This window comes from Prinia subflava, chromosome 6 (assembly GCF_021018805.1).
Source record: "Prinia subflava isolate CZ2003 ecotype Zambia chromosome 6, Cam_Psub_1.2, whole genome shotgun sequence".
NCBI classification, from domain to species: domain Eukaryota; kingdom Metazoa; phylum Chordata; class Aves; order Passeriformes; family Cisticolidae; genus Prinia; species Prinia subflava.
In genome coordinates this window covers 3,325,846-3,346,768 of record NC_086252.1, presented here as the reverse complement: position 1 = coordinate 3,346,768, position 20,923 = coordinate 3,325,846, and the positions used below count along the sequence as shown (strand labels likewise).

The window sequence follows — 20,923 nt, the reverse complement described above, 5'->3', positions numbered from 1 at the left end:
AAGGGGAAAGGAAGGGAAATTCCTGCCTGCTTCACTACAAATGCAGCTTTATGGCTTGTCTAGAAACTGCCATCAGTGTTAGCTCCCATCGCCACTGGGAATTGGCCAAATCTCATTTCATTTGTGAATAAAAATTCTCTCTGGAGTCTCAAACAATATTATTTAGGCAGCTTTTCTAGGCCTGCTGATTTCCTTTCAATAACTGACACAGAAGATACTTCACAAATACTCCTATGTTCCTATCTTCAAAATATTTCACAATGCCTTGCAAATAATTTATGCAAACAGCCACCAAACAACAATTTTTAATTTCCTGGGAATGAACTGATATGGAATGAACACACTGGAAGGAGTTTTACAAAAAGGAAACCACTTACATAGCGAGAAGCATGTATTTAATTAAATGCTTTGCAAAGATACATGAAAAAAGCTATGTGCATGACTTTCTTTAGGGAGAGCCCCAGCTGTTTATTTGTTTTTAAGGAACAAACAAAAAAACGTGGAGAGCACAGATGCGGTAAAGAAACAAAAAACCTAAGTAAGTTTGTACCCACATACTTTACAAAATAAAGCATGCTGGAGGTACCAAACATTCTATATACTGAATGACCAACAAATAAATGCACTGTAACATTGTTCTCTCAAACACTGTAAGCCTAACAGCTAAGCTCTGAACATGACATTGACAGTAGGCATCTTTATTTTGTCAGCCTTCTAGAGAGTCATTTAGCACCATCACTTTGTGGCTTTTTTTTTTTGCCCTGCCTATCTCCTATCTTGAAATAACAACAGAAGCATAGCACCTTTTAATATCTAAAATAAAACCAGGAATATTAATTGCATCCCAACTGCCATAGATGAGGTAGCTCATGCTAAGAAACGATGGAACTTTCCTGCCTTGACAACTCAAGGCGAGTAAGTCAAATTACTGGTGATGCACGTCTGGATGTCAGCTAAAACCAGGGAATTTCTGAATTTTCTTTTATTAGCAATTGGTCTGGTATACATGTGAATGGCCTGCAATGTACAGAAATTGGCACCATATATAAGACATCTGCATAATTCAATACGTAATGGCTTCTTAGATGGGCAAATATTGGAAAATCAACAAGTATTGTGTTTAAGGTGTATTTTTGGAGATCAAGGATAATTTAATGGAATTACACAGTACATTGTGAGAAGTGAAATCTAGCCTTAAAAGTTAAGATATGGGACACCCTTACTGAAAACTCATATTTACCCCAGTAATGTTTTTACTTCATAAATTAATCATGGCTATGGATCACTCTTCTGAGCAGACTTACATAGAAAAGTGCAAGAAAAACAATGCCAAATTAAAATGGTCTTGTGTAAAAAGATTTTCTTCTACAAAAGACACAGATCTGTGAATGGCAACCACAGGAACACAAACTGGGGTAGAGGGAGTTGGTATGATTGAAATATAGCCAACGGTTCACAAAAGTGCTCTATTTTTCTGTTATTCAGTACACATCAAAGCAAAACAAAAAATCATTAGAGCTTTACTTAGTCCCACATTAAATCTATCTATTTTGGATACCTGGAAACGTCAAGATAATTTGAAACAAAACTGAGGAAAAGGATTCATATTACTTTTAGAAGGTGGTCATCAATCCTCTTAAAATTGTACTAAAAAGTTGGTTTCAATCATTGAAAACAGAAGGTTTGTAAGTAAAATAAATATTCCAAAGGAGGCTGGGCATTTAGAAAGAGCTGTATATACAATGCTGATCCAATATCAGCCATTACTTCAAGAGTCTCAGGATTAACTTCAATCAGTCTGAGTTCGTGTTTAACTGCTGCTCTTGCTGGGTAGTGTGTTCTATCCCCCCCTCGCTCTTACACAAAGCAAACTGGCCCAACTTCAATTCCAAATTCCTGCTCGGTGCTGCCGATGTCCACCGGTGCAATGTCGATGATCGGCAGGCGCGCCACGTTCTGCGTTCTGTACTCAAAAACAGTCTTGCCCACGTTCCCATTGCGCTTCTAGAGGGAAAAGAAGGAAACAAAATAAAAATTAGGGCAGAGCTCATGTCAAAACCAGTCTGCAATGCAACTTCAGGTGAGTCAGTTGTCTGATTGTTCCGGAGGGTGTCACTGCACTTTGCTGAGGAACACCCTGACCAACGCTGTCTGCACTGCACCTGGGCTGTTTGAAATGTCTCTAGTGAGCAGATGTATCAAACTGACACGTCAGGCCTCATTTTTCTCTTATGCTATGAAATTCTTCTCTACGTGTTAATAATACGTGCCTTCACCCAGAATTGTGGGCTTACTCTAAAGCACAGGGAGTACTTAACTTATTTCAGGTGCAAGACTAGATTTAGGAATAACTGTCAGTATGTTGATATTGGCTGAAACTGTTTTTGAACACAAAAAATCTACTACTTGCTGGTTTCTGTGCCCACCACTAATTTTGAGGGAGAATTTTCCTTTCCAGCTCAGTCATAGTACTAGTGAGTTTCCTCCACAGTACTGCTGCAATAATCTTGCCCATCTGGCAGACAAAAGTCTGTGGCTGTCTCACCAGCTTATGTGATTCCCCTCAGAGCCAAACAAGTACTGGGAAATGCAAAATGCCAAGATATGTATCTCAGTGTCCTCACTAAGGAGAAATTTGCAAATAGCCTTTAAATAGTGCAGACTTCTATTATATGAAGGTAGAATTATAGCAAAATCCCTGTTTGATCAGTTACTTCTACAATTCCTTATAAAATCCTGCATCATTTTAATTACTTCCTTGTGTGGGTTTTTTTCCTAATTGAAGAGAGAAGTGAAAAGGTACAAAAGTCCTTTTCCTCCCCAGCACAGGGCAGAAGCCCTGAACTTACAGAGCAGCTGTCGTGCAGAACAGTGTATCTGAAGCGGCTGTTCCCCTCTGCCTTGATCTCCAGGTCATTGGCCCCTTTCAGAATCACAGCTTTTTTCAGGTTCTTCGTCTGGTCATCCATGTACCCAACACTGTTTTTGCAAAGGTAGGTGATGTTCTGGGAAGCTTCCTTGGACAGGAGGCGCAGGAATGTCATCTGAGTGACAGCTGTGTCGCCATACACGAACTTTGGAGATAAAGAAATAGGTCACAGGACACTGAAATTAAGAGTTGGTGAATTTAGAAATATCTGCCATTACTGTCATCTTTCAGATATGACTAGTAGAAGGCCTATTACATAAAATCTAAGGGTGGTTTCTTTTGTAATTTTATGCCAGTTGAGGACAAAGAAATTTAGCCATTTTTTAACAGGGAGAAATTTGGAGACTTTTGATCATAATTCATCAACTGAACCACTCAGAGGAAGTTGGGCTTCCACAGAGATGCCTCGCTTTGGAATGAATTCTGTCTCTTTTCTGAAAGGGATTCTTACATATGAAGTAGTGCGTTAGAGCAACTTTGAATCAGGTAAGAAATATCAAGCACAGAAAGCTCTTTTACAATGCACCTGATGTGTCACCAATTTATTAACTTGTTTTCTGTAGGGTTTGTATTGTATTTAGAAGCAGCACAAACAGAATATGTTTGACTATATCAAAATAACTATACACTTGCATCTGGGCCCTATAAACTAATCAACTGGCACAGTTTGACAAATGTTTCATAAAGTGTCACTGTTTCTATAAAAAAGAAGCAATTTTTCTACCAGTAAGGGAAATTCTAAAATTCCTGAGTTGTTTTTTTTTTTTTCCCCTGTCCATGCAGGTTCCATTTTATTCATGTTTTATGAATCATTGCAACGTAAAAAACAACAGTCAAGAATTACTAGAAATTTATATATTTCACTGAAAGTGGTGAAGAGAAAATCTTATTCACCGGTACTGTCATAATGTATAAAGTTATGGTATCTCTGTTCAGTGATCTTGGACACATTTATTGTTTAAAATCAATAAGGAGTGCACTTGACTATTACATAGCTCATACTTTTAGTTACCAAAATTGACAGTGTTTGAAAAATACTGAAATATTCTTTTTTAGTATTCCTGAAGATAATTTCTTCCTCCAAAGAACATCTCCCTTACAAACTCCTCTGTGTAGCTCTGCAGGCAGCTAAACATCAACTGGGATGTGTTGGGTCATGGCAAGACTTCCTGAACTTAGTATTAAGTGAAACCATCTCAAAAAAAGCAATCAATGTCACATCTGTTTTCAGCTGTTAAAGTTCTGAACTGTTTTCAGTAATCCAGCTGATAACAGCATTACTTTTACACACCAAATACTTAATTTAAAGATAATAACCCTCTATGAAATAACATTTGAAGATATTCTCTGTGCTTTTGATAAACTAGGAATAAAAATGGCAAAACTAGTTAATCTATACTTTGCATAGGGTAAACTTCTGTTATTTGTCAGGATCATTAAGCCTAATTTTAGAAGTTACCATAGAGGAAAAACTCAGCAGAAAGGTGAGTGAAATTTTTTCTGCCTAGAGACTGATGGTTTCATCGTGGATCAGCCTGACGTATATGATAACTATCACACTTTAATTCAAAAAATTATAAAGTAAGTTTCATCATTTTTAGCAGTATACAGTTTTCTGAAAAGAAGATTAGAATTCAGTTAAAACAGCAGGGATCTGGATTATGTATCAGGGTAGAAGTACAGTTGTTTAAAGACAAGATAGAGATTTAGTAAAAGTCTAATAATAGAAGCTGATGTTTGTCCAGCAGTGGTCTGCTTTAGCCAGTCCTGCATTAGATGCACTTGCATTGTTTTTTCCTATTTTATTCTCAGCTATTTCCCATCTTTATTATATGGTACTAACAATCAATCGACTATAAGCCAGTCAATCAACAAGTATAAGGTGCTGACTGTAGCAGAATGTGCTCGGAGCAGCAGATGAAGTTCCAAACCACAGGGCAACAAGCTTCACAGAAGCCAGTTCTTAACAGTGCCTGTGTTTATTTACCTGTGATCCCCTGTTCATGTCAAGGCCATACCAAACAGGCTTTAGGTCGGAGGACCTGCTGGCCCACCACGTTTTGCGGGGCACAGTAGATGGGTTGGCAGAAATGCAGGTCTCCCCAGTTTCCATGTTGCAGTACACTTTTATAGCATCTTCAACACATCCTTGGTTAGGATCAATCCAATATTCACCTGCAAAGAACATAAAACATGACTCTGTGTTATCACACAGATCTTAGAAACAACGGGGAGGACAAAAGCTCAGCTGTGTGGCAGCCGTGCCCAGCAGGCTGTGGCCACGGCCGTGCTGAGAGCACAGAGCAGGGCTGTGAGCACGCACCGCTCCTCTTGGCGGGGTGGCACAGCCTCAGGTCGTCGCAGGTGCGCGCGGGGTGTTTCCTGGAGCCGTCGGGGCTGCGCATCGTCTCGATCTGGCTGCTCAGCGACTTCAGCGTGGCGTGGACTCCGGGGTCTGTCTTGTTGTGGTCATCAGGGGCCGCCTCATCTTCAGTAAACTCCGGCAGTGGATCCGCCATGGCATCGTCGTAGTGTCCCATGATGTCACCAATGGCGGCAGTGAGGTGGCCTGGAGGCCCTGGAGGGCCAGGAGGACCAGGCTCACCTGGTGGGCCCTAAGGTTCAAAACAAAAAGGCAACGGAAGTCCAGCAGAGTAAATACTATGTCAAATGACAGCAAAGCCTGCCACCAAAAAAAAACCACCAAAATTTCAGGCCAGTCACTCTAAAGCACAGGGAATAATTCAGATATAAAGAATTCACCTTTCAAAGAATAAGTATTAGAGATAGAACTGCATGTGAGGTATGTATTCACTCCACATCCTCTCTGATTGCCTTAATGCCTTGCTCAGCTTTTTCTTACTCCTGATTTTAAATTTAACAGCTGGAAAAAGTCACCAAGGAATGCTCTCATTGCCTTTGTTAAACTTGTCCCTCCTTGTTCAGAACCCTGCCTAACAACTTTATTTCTTAGAATTCCTGCTTCCCCTAGGTTGCCTCAGGATCGTTTTCCTGGATGGAAAATCTGGCACTAGAAACATCTTTATATATAAATATATAAATATAAATATAAATATATATATATATATATATATAAAAATACTCAGCGCAGTGCTGAGCTCTCTGGCCACAGAACTCAGGTCTTTCTGTGGGACAGAATCTATATCATCCTTACTTGAAAGAGAGGTGTTTTCCTGACTAAGTAAATTTTCCCAAATGATGGGTTGTGAGGTCCTTCTGTCACCATGAACCAGGACACGTGAGAAGATTTCTATTAATAAACATCTCACCCTGCCAGCACAAAGTCTGTAATCTACCTCCAGGTGAATTTTGATGCTCTGGTGCACCAGGTGGTGGATCAGAACTGGCCTTTCCTTGAAAGTCATTACTTCAGAACTCACAACTAGGGCTCCAAATGCACATACAGAGCACACATCCAAACTAACACTATGACTGAAAAGTGAAATCTCAACTTCTGTTATTTCTTGTTTTTTGGTTCCAACTTACAGCCGTGGAAAGCAAAACTAAAAGTGTTGGAATGTGATATTTCTTGTATGGTTTCATTATACAGATGACAGGCATGTATTTTTACGCTCTGCATAGACTTTTCATGCAGGTCTTGGTGCCTGGGCAGCAGTGGAGATAGTGATAATTAGCAGAAATTCAAATGAAATAGGTAGAATACTAGCATATGACAAACACAGGAAACACCTTGTCTTACCAGACAAAGTCAGCAAAAACTGCCTTCCTTTCCTTGCCCATTATTTTGTTTTAACTCTTCCACAAAATAAGCATTATCAGTTTTTTTAGTTCTCCACATGACCACCCAGATCACTCTTTTCTCAAATTCCTCTAATTTTTTTTTTCATTTTTCTTCTTTCAAATAGTTTAACTGCCCTTTTTTTGAGTGTTTTGAATTGGTACATGTGGAATATGCCTGGGGCATTCAGCAAGGTGTAGGACTCTTCCCAAACGGGTCAAATCAGTTTTCATCAGTAGTGAATCAGCCCGTGGTTGGTGTCTGTAAACCTCAGCCCAGCATGAAGGTCAGCTGGGATCATCCCAGGTTCAGAAGATGAAAATGAGTAAGAAATGAACACTTTCAATACAGTTACCCTGGATGTTTGTTGGAGAGACTGTCACGTTTTATCATTTGTCATGATGCTCAAGAAAATGGTGTGATGGACTGTAAAAAAGAACCTGATATTTGAGGATAACCTTTTCCCCCATATTCCCATCAATTTACCTCAGGCCCAGCTTCTCCCACAGTTCCTCTAACACCAGGAGGCCCAATTGGCCCGAGTGGACCAGGACTTCCATCTTTCCCAGAAGGACCAACTGGACCTGGAGGACCCTGGAAAATATAAGAGAAAGATGGAATGTATTTTAGCATGTAATAACAAAGTTTTACAAAACAGCCTGTTACAAGCAATACCTTGTCAGGAAACAATCTGATTGCTTGTGCCTACTACCAAATTTTTAAAAACCACGTTTTTTCTTTGTCTGTAAAAGTAAGAAGGCAGTTTAAAAGCTCATCTTCTCAAGTGAATCACCTCAGATAACATAACTTGGCTCAGCGGTGTGTCTTTTTCCTTCACCATTTACGTGGGATCAGCTCCAGATTCCAGATGCTCTGCAGGCTGCAGTACCTTCTGTACACACTCAGATACAGGCTCAGAGGTAGATGTAGATGCCTCCCTTGGATGTTCCCAAGGGACAGTATTTCTCCTTTGTTTTTGAGTAAATGACATACATGAGGGATGGGAGGCAGAGTAGCAATTAGCAGAGCTGCCACATCCATGGCTTTGTGTCAGCTGCAGCCAAAGTGCCTGTAAAAAGAGACTGCAGCCCTGTAGCCATCCTGAGCCAACATTTTTATCTACCTCTAATACTACCATAACCACACTCATGGCAAAGCTTTACTGTATCAAACAAGGTGATGTCTCAGCAAAAGATACCAGGGTAATCACTATATCATACCAAAGTCAATAAAAGTCATTGAAACAAAAGTGAGGCAGAAATAGACATCTGAGCGAGAAAAGAACAAACCCATAAGCAAGAAAAACCTTAAAAGTTATACTCACCCGAGGACCAAATGGGCCTGGAATGCCAGGACTGCCCTGTTCACCAATTGGACCCTAAACAGAAGAAATTACCATATCATTGTGCCATTTAGAACAATTTACTTTGGTTTTAAGGCATTAGTGTGTGATAGACACAATTTGGTATGAATAGGATTAAAATGTACATAAACAGTGGGTGGTAACTTTATCTTAATCCCTTAGTAACTTAATAAAATTCACTGGAGCTTGGCTGTAAAGCTAAAAAGCCCTGGTTTCAGGGTGTTTATAATCAGTGGCTTACAAGAGAGTAAATGACAGGGCTATCCCCACCTAACTATCACCCTAGGTATCACCATCACCTAATTCGGGTGTTGGGGTCTTTTTGTTGCTGCTGTTCCTGCATGTTGAAACTTCCAGCGTTTGCACAGCAACAGTGAATAAATGTTAAAAAAAAAAAAAAGGCAAGTTTTCCATGATATTTCCATTCAATTGACAGTGAAATCACAAAGTTCTTGAAAATATTAGCAAGAGATGTTCTCACAGTCCTTTTGGGATTTTGCACTGGATTCCTGGACTCTAATGAATTCAAACACTGCCAAAAAGCATTTCACATTCTAAATGGTTTATCTGAAACTACCAGCTTTTGTTACCATCTTGTGCTGACAGATCTTTAACTGTCAGAGATTGGCCATGCAAGGGGAAGAAGAATAGGAGAACACACATCTTGGAACAACAGATTTACCTCAACATGCAACAGTATTTTAAAATTGCCTTAAAAATATTAGCAAGTACAGACAACAGGACACTCAAACACCTTGTGGGGAAAAAAACCCATAGTTTTCTTTTTTTCCCACTTTATATAGCTATGCTCCTGATACACTATTTAAGTAGCAAGCAAATAAAATTACAGTAGAAGCAGAACAACTTACAGGAGGGCCAGGAAGGCCTTGAAGTCCAGTGAAACCCCTGTGTCCTTTCTGGCCCCTGTCGCCTCGGTCTCCATTGTCACCCTTGTCACCACGAGGTCCTTGGGGACCCTGTAAATATCAATGATGAAATGTAAAATTCTGAACTGGGAAAAAAAACCCAACCTCAAAACCCCCTCATTTGCTTTTAGACAGTGCACTCAGACCTCCTTCCCTTTTAAAGCTGGAAACGTGATGATGATGAGGCAGCTCCAAAAATCTTAATATTTTACCAAAGTATAAGTAAATAATTACAGAAAACTGTGCTGTGCTCAAATACAGTTGTAGCAAATTTATTCTACTTAGCTACATAATACAGTAAAAAACCCACAAACCTGTACTAATAATAATAAATAATTTACAAAACATGTGGTTTTTTAATATTCATGTATTTCTTTGCCTTACTGTATATGGCAAATGATTTTTGTGGGTGAGATTGAAATATTAAGGATCTCTCATAGACTCATTATGATAAAGCATATTTTCAGTATGAAATCATCCAGGCTGCACCTTCACTTCTCAGCTTTTTCACCTGCATTACAATTGAAGTACAACTGAAGTTACACTCCCTAGCTAGAGACAACAACATCCAGGCAGCACAAATACCTTCCTCCTACCACTGTCACAGTTTCATTGTTGTTAGTTTGATAATTGCAAACTTCTTACACTAACTCAAGAATCATTGGAAAACGTGGCTGCTGTTTTCAATTCTATATTTCTCAGCCCAAATTGCATGCAAAATTTCTCAATGCCAGATTCTAAATAGTTTATCAATGGCATCATTATCACTAACTGCTCAATAAACTTTACTGTCTCTCAAATGACATCTGCTTAGGGACAGGGCAAGATTGTTTTGAATTTCCCAAGTTTGCTATTAATTTTCTGTTCCATGCTTGGATTGTAAAAGACTTATGTAACATAAAAAAAAGAGTTCTGTTTATTTTCCTTTTCAGACTGAAGTCAGACGTTCATGAGTTGAATTAAGGCCTTTTAATGGGAACAGGTGATTTTGTTGAATTTCTGCCATTTTTATCTAAAAACATCCCTTTTTGTGATTAAAATTTCAGTATTCATTTCTTTACCCCTTATTTAGACCAGACTCCAGCAATTTGCTAACTCAAGTCTTGCCATTATCCAGACAGCAGCATGCTCAAAGAGGCTTCCAAAGCATTGCTGGAGTATCCAAATTTGTGCAGCTCTGCAGCTCACAACTACCTGCACCCCCCTGCAGTCAGAACATGGTGAAGCCTCGCTTGGCATTCTCATTTGGGCTGAATTCCTCACACACTTGCCTCAGTGGTATCTCAGACAAAACCACAGTGACCATGGGCAACTTACAGGCAATCCTCTTTTTCCTGCACGACCTGGGGGACCCATCGGACCTCGAGAACCCTACAAAGATTGCATACAGAAAGCACGTGAGGCACTCCACGAAAACCACACACAATAGTTTTTGATAAACAAGATTTTTTTTTTAAAAGCCTCACTTACAGTTTCACCTCTTTGACCTGCATCTCCTGGAGGGCCAACAGGACCTGGAGTTCCAGGACCTCCAGGAGAACCTGGTAAGCCTGCAGGGCCAGGTTCACCACGATCACCCTGCAAAGCAGAATTTCAACTGTTTATCTAAAGAGGACTGGTCCAGACCAAAGCAACAAAACTGTAGCACTGCCAGTCTATTTTTGAGCAATTGCAACCTACAAAGATATTCCTGCTGCAAGAACTCAAGTCTGAGTTTGTGGAGGCAGATGTTCTTTGCCTCTTAGCCAGGCATCCTCAGCTTTGAGAGGTACTATATTCAAAGCTGTGATACACTTTCAGAACAAGCTCTCCATCCAGGTTAACTGAATGAAAAGAAAATCTACAATGAGTCAATAATAAAATAGGGATTTGCAGATGAAAATTAAGAAAAGAATATATTCTTACACGTTCTCCAACAGCTCCGTCTCGTCCAGGAGTACCATCGTTACCAGCAGGTCCCTGGAGTTATGGAATAAAAATAGAGCTATTGATTAGCTCTGAAATCCTGCATGTCTAGAAAAACCAGAAAGTTGTTCTCCACCTCTAACTTCAAGTCAAGGAGAACAACCACCAGGCTTTTCTTGCATGCTACAATGCTGCAATACTTACTTCTGGACCAGCTTCACCTACAGGCCCAGTGGCACCTGACTGGCCAATAGGTCCTGGGGGACCTTTGTCACCAGGTGGCCCCGTGGGACCTTGCTTTCCTGGAGTACCCTAAAAAAGATGACAAAGATCATATTAAAATTTTAACCACAAAACAAAGCACTAAAAACCTGCTGCCTGCCAAACTGCTCATTAATCCAGACTGTAATACCATCTACATTTGTAAATTAAAAAAACCCTGCTATTTAAAGAAAAGGTTCTTACAGAATTTGAATATGTATTTAATATACTTTGTATTTTTAAGAAGTTACTGATAAATCAGTAGGTCTGATGTCATTATCTGCAATAGCTATGGTGGTTTAGATTTCAGAAAAATGTGATGCAGTTTGAAATAATTAACGTGATTTTTCTGTCTCAACAACAACAAACCTTGTTAGCCTAGAAAAATTTCTGGCCAGCTTTAGCTATAAAGTGACTTAATGGATCCAGTGGTAATGACAGATCCTCCATACCAACCCTTTTACTAATGGTCTATTTAATTGCCTAAACTACTGGATCATTAGGTTATCCAACAAATACCTATAGATCCTACAAGAAAGCAGGGAGCTCCAGTGGCAATGTGGAAGGCTGTACTTCACAATTTATGAAACAGTGCTTACAAAGTATCTATTCACATTCAAGTGACGTTTGGGTACCTAAATGAGAGTATGGGGTTGGTTTGGGTTTTTTTTCCCAGGGATAAAGTTTTAAGTCAAATAGGAACATTTTAGACAGACGCCTTAATGCTATTACTCACTCTTAATTCAGGTTCAGGCTTTAGATTATGGCAGAAACAAAAAGGAAGTAAACCTCCCACCTCATGCATTTGCATGAGATTAAGGTCTTTACTATTCTCTCTCTATTCACTCCTGCAGCTGGAGTTTTCCAGCTTTCTCCTTGTGCTAAGGAGCACTACACTGCAATTCCTGCAGAAATTCCCAGGCCAGTGGCACATGGCCCCGTCCGTACTTACTGCAGGCCCCGGCAGCCCAGGCATCCCTCTCTCCCCTCGCTGTCCCGGCATTCCAACAATTCCTCTTTGACCAGTAGTTCCTGCTGGGCCGGGGGGGCCGTCTGGGCCCTGAAACCCAGAGGAGAAAGCGATGTCACTGCCATGTCAGCAGCCACAAACAGCGCGAGCAGGCGCGCAGCTGGTGCAGGGACAGTCGCACGTACCGGCTGCCCGTCGTCCCCCGGGTCACCCTTGTCTCCAGGGCCACCCGCAGGCCCCGTTGGCCCTCGGTCCCCGACACGGCCATGGGAACCGGGGTCCCCACGAAGACCTGGGGGACCTTCTTTTCCTGGCTCACCAATAGGCCCAGCAGGCCCTGGGGCTCCCTAAAAAAAAGAAAACACAACAATTACATTGGACCTTTTTCTGACCAGGACAGGAAAATTCTAAGGACTGTGTTTCAGTCAGAGGCTAACAAATGTGAACGAGCTAAAAGCTATTATTATCTCTTTTATGATCAAACAAATGAAATTAAATAAATATCAAATTATGTCCAAGCTCCACCCATGTCCCCCCAATTTTCAATTGTAAACTCACTTCTTTAAAAGATACTTTTTTATTCCTCTTTTTTGGTTTTTTTTGTTTTCTTTTACCTCAAGTATATAACCACTGCTGGAAAACTCAGCCTTGCCCATTCTTTCTAATATCATCAAGCTAAAGTCCATATCCAAACTTTTTATTTCCATGATACAAATTAGTGTGTCAACAGACCTTTGTTCATTTCTCAAATACTTTTAAAAGATTTCACTTGTACATTGAATTTTCCATAAACTTCACATTTGATTACCTTACAAAGACTGCATTGTTTTTTTCATTATAACATTAAAAGGCATATGAAGCATGACACAGTTCTCTGGAGTTCAACCCCCAACTTGATCCACAGCTAGTATTTTTTATAGTGTTTCTGAAAATGTTTGAACAGAAGAGTTTTTGTGTTTGTGGGTTTGTTTTGAGTTTATTTTAGTGGAACTTATGAGTAACTTCACCAATGAGAGAGCCCAGTAGAGGCTCTTTCTTTTCCAAAAATTGTCCCAATTTCAGTCACCACTGAAAGGACAAAAAAGTAAAATATTGAGGAAAAAATAAGCTGGGGTTTTCATTCCTCTAAGCAGTCAAGTCATAGGAGCAATTTGAGCAGCAATATGAAAGCCTACTGAACCCAATGGAAAGCCTTGGAGCAGTATCAGGCGTTGGACCAAGCTGAAGACTAATGAGCTTTATTTAATGATGCAAACAATCAGTCACAGAAGTCAGTGTCGACAACCTGTTCTCTTTAACAGGATCAGGCCATAAACACTGCTTCACCTTTCTTGCTTTATTTAACCTTCAGTTTCTTGGTGACCATTTTATAAAACATACCTACTAGGAAAAAGATAATTAACTTACAGTAGGTCCTGGAGGCCCAACTCTTCCAGCAGATCCTGGGAATCCAGTAGCACCCTAAAAAAAGCCCCTTTTTAATGCCATCTTTCTCAAATGAAACACAGCACCTAGTTACCTCAAATGTTCTTGCCTGAATTAGAGAGCAAATTATATATTCACATATTGAAAAAACAAGCTGAGATAAGGAATAATACACACATTACATAAAATTTCTGTATTAGATTATCTGCAGTCAGGTCTCAACACATAATATCTACTTACAGGTGGACCCTGAGTTCCTCTACCACCTTTCAGACCAGGAACACCTGGAGGGCCCTAAAAGGAAAGGAGGAAGAGAGGGATGATAGTGAACACCCATCACTTTTTAAATGAACAAGATCAGCCTATGTCACTGGTTCTGTGATGATTGTATTCATCCTTACTGGGGGACCATGAGAGCCAGCAAGACCCTGTGGTCCTGGAGATCCAGCATCTCCTTTCTGTCCAGGTTCTCCAGGTTCACCTTTCACACCAGGCTGACCATCAGGGCCCTATGAAAAATAATATTTAGAAGAAACATCAAGGCAGGCAACACCAAATTTTTCCTAACAAAATAATTCTGTAAAGAATTTCTAAAAGGGTTTTAAAAAAATACCAGGGGTATAAATCAGTCCAGCAAACACTGTATTTGTTTAAGGATTCAGCATGGTCTTCAGAAGATCACACATGACATTTTCTAAACACTCTGTGAAGCCAGTATTTCCATTTTAAACATTTTACTTATCTAGCTCACATTTTTCTTCTCTCTAGATTTTCTATTTTCTTCAGCAGCTACAAAACAAACATGGTCTTTTCTAGGCTTTTTTTCCCACTGAGGGAAGCAGGTGCAAGACTGTGAAAGGGATCCTGAAACAGGATATTCAGGCTGTGGGAAAGCTTGAGGTATGCCAGTCCATCTGGTCCATCACCTCATTCCAGCTTCACTACTCATGGCGCAAATCTTTGCTACCTTCAGCAGACACTTTTTAACTTCCCTCATTTTAATCTCACAGGAGCAACATAACATACTCATGAAAATATGAAATCTGGTGAGCAATTACATAATCTTAACAAGAAAACCATTTTTCAACTGTCTAGGGCGCTTATTGGCCCTTTCCTTCCCTTGATATACTGATGGGAGAGAGAAACAGCTCTTTTTGCAGCAAAAATGTGACTCCCACTCCAGAACACCACAATATTACTCATAATGAAGGAAATGAAGTGTGTCAAAGCATGAGTAAAGGAAACTCATTAGTGTTCCAAAAAACATACCGGAGGGCCAGCAAAACCAACAGCGCCAGTTGGGCCATTTTCTCCTCGGGAACCCTGGTCAGAAAAATTGAAATAACTGTATTTAACAACCATCTTTCTACAGACAGTATCAGCTACAGTTCAATACAGAAAGGATGCTAACTATTATCCTTCAGAAAGGATGTTAACTATTATCACATATTTATACTTTTGCTCTATCAATCAGAATCAAATCATCTTTTAGTCATAAAATAAAGGATGTTAGCTATGATGTTAAAAGCTGCCATGTGTTCAAGACCATATTGAGCTTTTGGAATTCAGAGATGGAAGACACAGGCAAGCATTAAAACAGCATTAGGAGAAATTGTGGTCACAACCCGCCCCTTCCAGGGATGGCCAAAGAGCACACACTTCATTCAGCCTACCACTCCAATCACACTGGGGAAAAAAACAGTACTTCAAAGATGTGCTCTTCTACAAGGTCACAACAGGCTTTGACTGAGCTTTCCACACATTTGCTTGGAAAAGATGTAGCTGAAGGCTGCAAATGCCAGCACTCCCTAAAAGGGTGGAAGCTGCTCCAAGTTATACTGGAAATAAGTTCTGATTTATGACAGGGACATAATCAATTTCAAGCAGTATGAAGGATCTAGAAGGGCTGAGCCTCTAATTCCCTGATTGAGGTCAATTCTTAAAATACTTCAAATCACTAATAGATGGAAGATGACAAGAGTTACATAACTGGATGAACTAAGGATTACCTCTGCGCTTTGCCCATTGAATATTTGTTTATGTACAGTGGTATCTAATAAGGGCATGCTTTTAAAAACATTGACACTATTACAAGTGGTGGCATAGTTTCAGGAGTGAGGTAAGTGAGGGTAGCGCTATAAAGTTTGCCCTAAAACAAGTATAGGTCACAGGAACAAAATCTGGTAATATTTTTGCAAGTGCACAGCAACAAGCCAGAACTTCACATTTGGCTACAGAGAAAAGGAAAGAAACATGGGAAAATATATCAGCAAATAAGAAAAATGCCTGGAGCTTGGATCAGTGTTAGGTATTGTTAATTTATACCAGAAAAAAACGAAGCATGTTTACTCACAGGGTTTCCACGAGAACCAGGAGGACCAACTAGACCTCGAGGACCTGGTTCACCCTTAAAATAAAACGAAAGCATTTTATTTCCCAAGTAACTTACTTGTTTGGTCATTAAAATGCTAATGAAGTCTGATAATTTTAAGAAACTTTATGAGGGAATGGAATAAAAATCTGTTTACCTTTTCACCAGTGGGACCTGCTGGACCCATTGGGCCTATTGGACCAGGGAGACCCTTTTGAACAAATTAAGATGAAAGGAAGTTAGAAAAGTGATGCTCCAAAGAAGGATAGTTTAAAACTTACCATATATTACCATTCTCTCTTTCATTCATTTGAATACTTCTACTTTTATCTCTGGAAACTTCTTTTTCTTCTTTACCTAAAATTGACTTGCATTTCCTTTCCCAATGACAAAACTCCACACATAAGATCTGCTTTCCTTCATTCTCTCTTTCTTCTCTAAGTACACCATCTGCATTATGCAGTACTCATGGATAAGGCCAATGACATTAAAAAAAAAATGCCCCAGCTTTGTTTTGCTCTCTCAAAAAGAAATCAAATCTTTTTTCCCCACTTGCACAGAGCTCTGTTTCTTTATTGTTAGCATTTACCTTTCTTAGTTAATTTTAAAGTATCCATCATTTTTTGTGAAGATTCATTCAGATCTTACAAACTACTCAAAACTCCCTTTATCTCTTCATAAGGCAAGCAAATAGGTTGCAAATTCTCCATCCAAACCCACCAACTCCACATAAAGATCCTTCAGCTCACCATTACTTCACCTGTTCATGAACTACTGTACGCTCTAAACATCCCTTACAATGACTAAGAACTGCTCTGTATCTTTGGATAACACTTGATTTAGATTCCAGCTCACAGATGATAATTTTATTGGAGCTTCTGTATAGTAGGGTTTCTCAAAATATTTTTTTCCTCTTTAACAATAAATTTAGTCCAGACAGGATTCTCATATTTTGACTGTACCTCAGATATCCAAATGCTTAGCAGCTAGTACTCCAACAGGTTTGCACAACCCAAGAATCTCAAATATATTCTCAATTCATGGAAAAAGTACCTCAAATATTATCTGGGAAGAAAAAATGCTCAGTGCATACAAAGAAAACCCAGTGCAACTGAGATTACTGGTCAGTTGGTCTGTGCAGCAGAGTGTGTGCAATGTGTCTTGAAGACATCTTGAGCAGACTAGAGACTCTATTAATGCAATGGAGATTCCAAACTTTCCAGAAGTGCCAGCAACTTACTGCTTATGTGAAGCTTAGCACATTTACAGCAGTTTTCACCTGTGAAATTCAGGACACATTGTGGGCAACTCAGTGCAGACAATAAGGAGGCATCAGCCTTAGTCCAAGACTGAGAGCTGCAAGGTTTGCCTTCCACCTATTCATCTCTGCCTGTTCATTTTTTGTATTTTTTACTATAGTCAACTTAGATGAATCCTAAATCAACTGTGAATCCTTCCCACTGAGCTCCTAACTCACATTTTTGATGATACCAAAGAGGGGCTTGGAAGACAGATACCCCAAAACGTTGTGCACAGCAGTCTTGAAAAACTTGAAAAGTTGGGAGTGTGAGGTAATGACTGTAAACCCATGACACATGAGGATAACATTTGATAGTGTTTGACTCTACAAGCTCTAGCACAGCAAACAAACCCATGTGTGAAGGGTAGCTCTAAAGAGAGTGACACATTTACTTACTCTTGCCCCATCGTTGCCAGCTGTACCTTCAGCACCTTTCTCACCTACGCCGCCCTGTGGAAAACACCCACAAAGTCCCAGTTACGGCACTGAATGCTGAGTACTCATTGGAATTACCCAGGAATAACTGCAGTGTTAAGGGACTGGGGGACAGCCATAAACAGACTTACTCTGTCACCCTTAGGGCCAGGTGTTCCAGCAATCCCTCTCTCTCCAGGCATGCCCTGAAGGCCTGGTGGGCCTGGATCACCAGGTGTCCCACTAGGGCCTGGGCTTCCCTGGAACAAAAAACAAGTTGTTGCCATTCATCTAAGAAGCATCTTTGTCTCCAGGCAGCAGAATATGTTGTTCCTGTGCTGAAGTCTCTGGGGTACAGTTTTAAGTAATGATTTTCTCTGAAATTTGGACTTTATTCACATCCAAATACTTTTCTTTTCCCATTGTGTTACTCAGGAAGTTCAACTGTAATATTGTAGTTCTTCCAAATAGATTAATATTTAATCAGTGCATACTGGAGTTGAAAACAGACAAAAAAAAAGAAGCTTGAGAATCTTTCTCCCCTGACCTTGATGTTACAAAGGTTTAATATAGGAACTAGGTACAGGTAGAAGTTGGCAGAAGCAGAGACGTTCATGTCTATTACAGATCTCACATAACTTGAGGAACTCCCTGCTTGACCTGACTTTGCTGACCTAATCACATCCATAGCAGGTGTATGCGTGCAGGCATGAAGCTTTCAGCATTTTCTTTGAACTGCTCAGCCCTGCAAGTGTCTTTGTGCAAACTGGCATGGCCCTTACAACATTGCTAGAAGGTTTTCTGCAGTTCAGAAATGGCTTTGCCCAGTCCTACCCTTGAATCCTCAACATTTAAATATGTTGCAAGTTATTAATATTGTTATAACTGGAATTGTGTGTCCTTCCTTATCCAGTGGAGATGTCCTTCGTGTTTGTAACAAAAAATCTCTCTCTTATGTTGATGCAAATGAGCAGAATGATACATCACATGACTGCAGCAATGCAAACCTCTGTTCAGTTTACCTTTGGGCCATCAGGACCGTGGCCTCCAGCCATACCCTTTTCACCCTGGAGTCCTGAGGCACCTGGTTCTCCCCTTTCCCCTGGATTGCCACGTTCTCCCTAAAAAATGGAAGATTAGCATTTATTTACAAGGCAGGGTAGAATTCTGGTAGACAAAATCCTAAATACACCATAAGCGCGGTAGAGGCTGTGAACAACTTCTAGGAGAACTGATTAAATAAAAACTAGCTTTATGCTTTTACTGTTAGAGGTGGGGGAAATATTTTGCTCAGCAAACTAAAAACTCTCACAGCATAACCCAAATCATTTAGCAGCTAGTACTCAACACCACTTCAGGAGCTACAAAATCATTAAAGGTGGCAGATTTTACAGAAACTATCTTAAAACAGATCCATATTTACAACCATTTTGTTGGTGGGGAAAAAGGTCAAATACTGACTTTAGGCTGGTAAAGTCCATATTACACATCAACTTCCATCCTCAGAGAACTGTTATGAATATTTAAACTCTGAAAGAAAACACTTACCCTGGGGCCCAATGGACCAACAGCTCCAGGATCTCCAGGCACACCCTAAGAAAAAAATTCACCATTATCATTATGAAATCATATTATTCATAACTTTCTAGTTATGGAGGTTAGAGACAAACATTTTTATTTCCAAAGTACTGGGAACGTAGATGGCCATGTCTAAATCCTATCTGTCAGTGACAAGAGGTGACAGTCCAGCTCAGTCCAAGAACACAGATTCTCATAATTATTTTATGCCAAAGCAGTTCTTGGACAGCTTGCAGACTACATCAATCAGTAAGTATTTTGAAACAGAGTGGGAAACTCAATTAGAAAGAGAAGAAAATGTAAAACTACTTTATAAATTGTATTCTTTTTAATGTTATGTTACACATACATTACCTGATCACCTGGCTTTCCTCCCTCACCTGGAGGACCTGGTGGCCCAGGCAAGCCCTGTAAAAGGTAAATTAAATGGTCACTAACATGATAGAAAGTTATGTAAATCCAGACTTAACTAGGACACCAAGATCATGAATGTTGAAGTACACTCAGCACAAGAGCACACCATCAGAAATCCCCAAGGGGAAGTGTTATATAAATATTGCACCAAAGTGTTTCCCCCTCTGTAAATGAGATGGCAGCCCTTCCTTAACATTTGCAGGACATCTCAGCCCTAAAAGTAAAGTTCTCTATAAACAAATATTGATTTAATTAATACTTCATTATCAAGACAGTTATTTTGCTACCTATTTGGAACTTTTTTGCAAAACCTTCAAATTAAAACTGATTAACATCAAAGGTATCAAGGGATACAGAGCTGGTTTTTAAGCCTTTGCCAGTTTGGTTTAGTGCATAGCTGATATGAAAGTTATGGATCATTAACTATTGTGAACATCCTTGCCTTAGTTCTGAAGTTGTGTTATATTATACACCATTTGATTGAGTTTCTCTAATTTAAGTTGATAAAAACATGGCTGTTTATTTTTTAGTTAAATAAAAATGAATGCACATACCTGAAACCCTGTAGGACCTGGAGGGCCTTGTTCTCCTCTTTCTCCTGCCAGGCCCTACACCAAAGGAAGTAATAAGTAAACAGAAGAGATATATAGGTAGGCTCCACAATATTTCTTTTCTCTGAATATGCATATTTTCTATTAGGTATTTATTTATTATGCATTTTTACTTATCCCAGGACAAGATGGCCTGTCTAAAAGATGTAATAGGATGTGTATCATTTCTTTAAAATCTTTCCCCTAAAGGTTCTTCTGTAACAGGAAAACATTCAGTTCCATTAAAACCAAGAAAGATGGGAAAATTAACCATAATTTTTTCTCCTTGCACTATTTTTTGTAATGGTTAGTAAAAGGAATTAGACTACTAATATATATATTTTAATACAAAGCTATCAATTTTTCTAGGACAATTTTTTCTTTCAATGTTCTTGGAATTTTTTACTTGGAATCAACAACTGGCATGAAGGTTGATAAGAACAGAAGCCAAGAGGAGTGAGTGGACAGAGTGCCAGGCAGGCAGGCAGAGATAAAAGCTGACTTACTGGTGGGCCAACAGGACCAGAAGGGCCAACTTCACCATCTTTACCAGGGGCTCCCTACATTAAAAGGACAGGGGAAGAAATCTTGAATAGTGAGCATATGTAACAGAAAAGCAGCATTTTCCATAATCACTGCCAGTAACAGCCACACTCACTCTCTGTCCTGGGACTCCTGCATTGCCTGCTTCTCCTGGTTTTCCAGGATCACCCTACA

General features: G+C 39.7%; 1 protein-coding gene across 1 annotated transcript in view; it reads right to left on the bottom strand.

Moving 5' to 3' along the window:
• Positions 1–378: 378 nt before the first annotated feature.
• Positions 379–20,923, bottom strand: part of COL5A2 (collagen type V alpha 2 chain) — a 100,248-nt gene continuing 79,703 nt past the window's right edge. The window contains exons 28-54 of the mRNA XM_063399917.1: positions 20,865–20,918; positions 20,713–20,766; positions 20,171–20,224; positions 19,557–19,610; positions 19,173–19,217; positions 18,647–18,745; positions 17,777–17,884; positions 17,607–17,660; positions 16,068–16,121; positions 15,893–15,946; positions 14,809–14,862; positions 13,941–14,048; positions 13,780–13,833; positions 13,522–13,575; positions 12,300–12,461; positions 12,097–12,204; positions 11,088–11,195; positions 10,884–10,937; positions 10,449–10,556; positions 10,296–10,349; positions 8,922–9,029; positions 8,014–8,067; positions 7,176–7,283; positions 5,253–5,544; positions 4,917–5,104; positions 2,850–3,074; positions 379–2,004 (exon numbers count right to left, since the gene is read on the bottom strand). Coding sequence (XP_063255987.1) covers positions 1,858–2,004; positions 2,850–3,074; positions 4,917–5,104; positions 5,253–5,544; positions 7,176–7,283; positions 8,014–8,067; positions 8,922–9,029; positions 10,296–10,349; positions 10,449–10,556; positions 10,884–10,937; positions 11,088–11,195; positions 12,097–12,204; positions 12,300–12,461; positions 13,522–13,575; positions 13,780–13,833; positions 13,941–14,048; positions 14,809–14,862; positions 15,893–15,946; positions 16,068–16,121; positions 17,607–17,660; positions 17,777–17,884; positions 18,647–18,745; positions 19,173–19,217; positions 19,557–19,610; positions 20,171–20,224; positions 20,713–20,766; positions 20,865–20,918 — 2,616 coding nt within the window. The 3' untranslated portion in view covers positions 379–1,857. The remainder of the gene's footprint in view (positions 2,005–2,849; positions 3,075–4,916; positions 5,105–5,252; positions 5,545–7,175; positions 7,284–8,013; positions 8,068–8,921; positions 9,030–10,295; positions 10,350–10,448; positions 10,557–10,883; positions 10,938–11,087; positions 11,196–12,096; positions 12,205–12,299; positions 12,462–13,521; positions 13,576–13,779; positions 13,834–13,940; positions 14,049–14,808; positions 14,863–15,892; positions 15,947–16,067; positions 16,122–17,606; positions 17,661–17,776; positions 17,885–18,646; positions 18,746–19,172; positions 19,218–19,556; positions 19,611–20,170; positions 20,225–20,712; positions 20,767–20,864; positions 20,919–20,923) is intronic.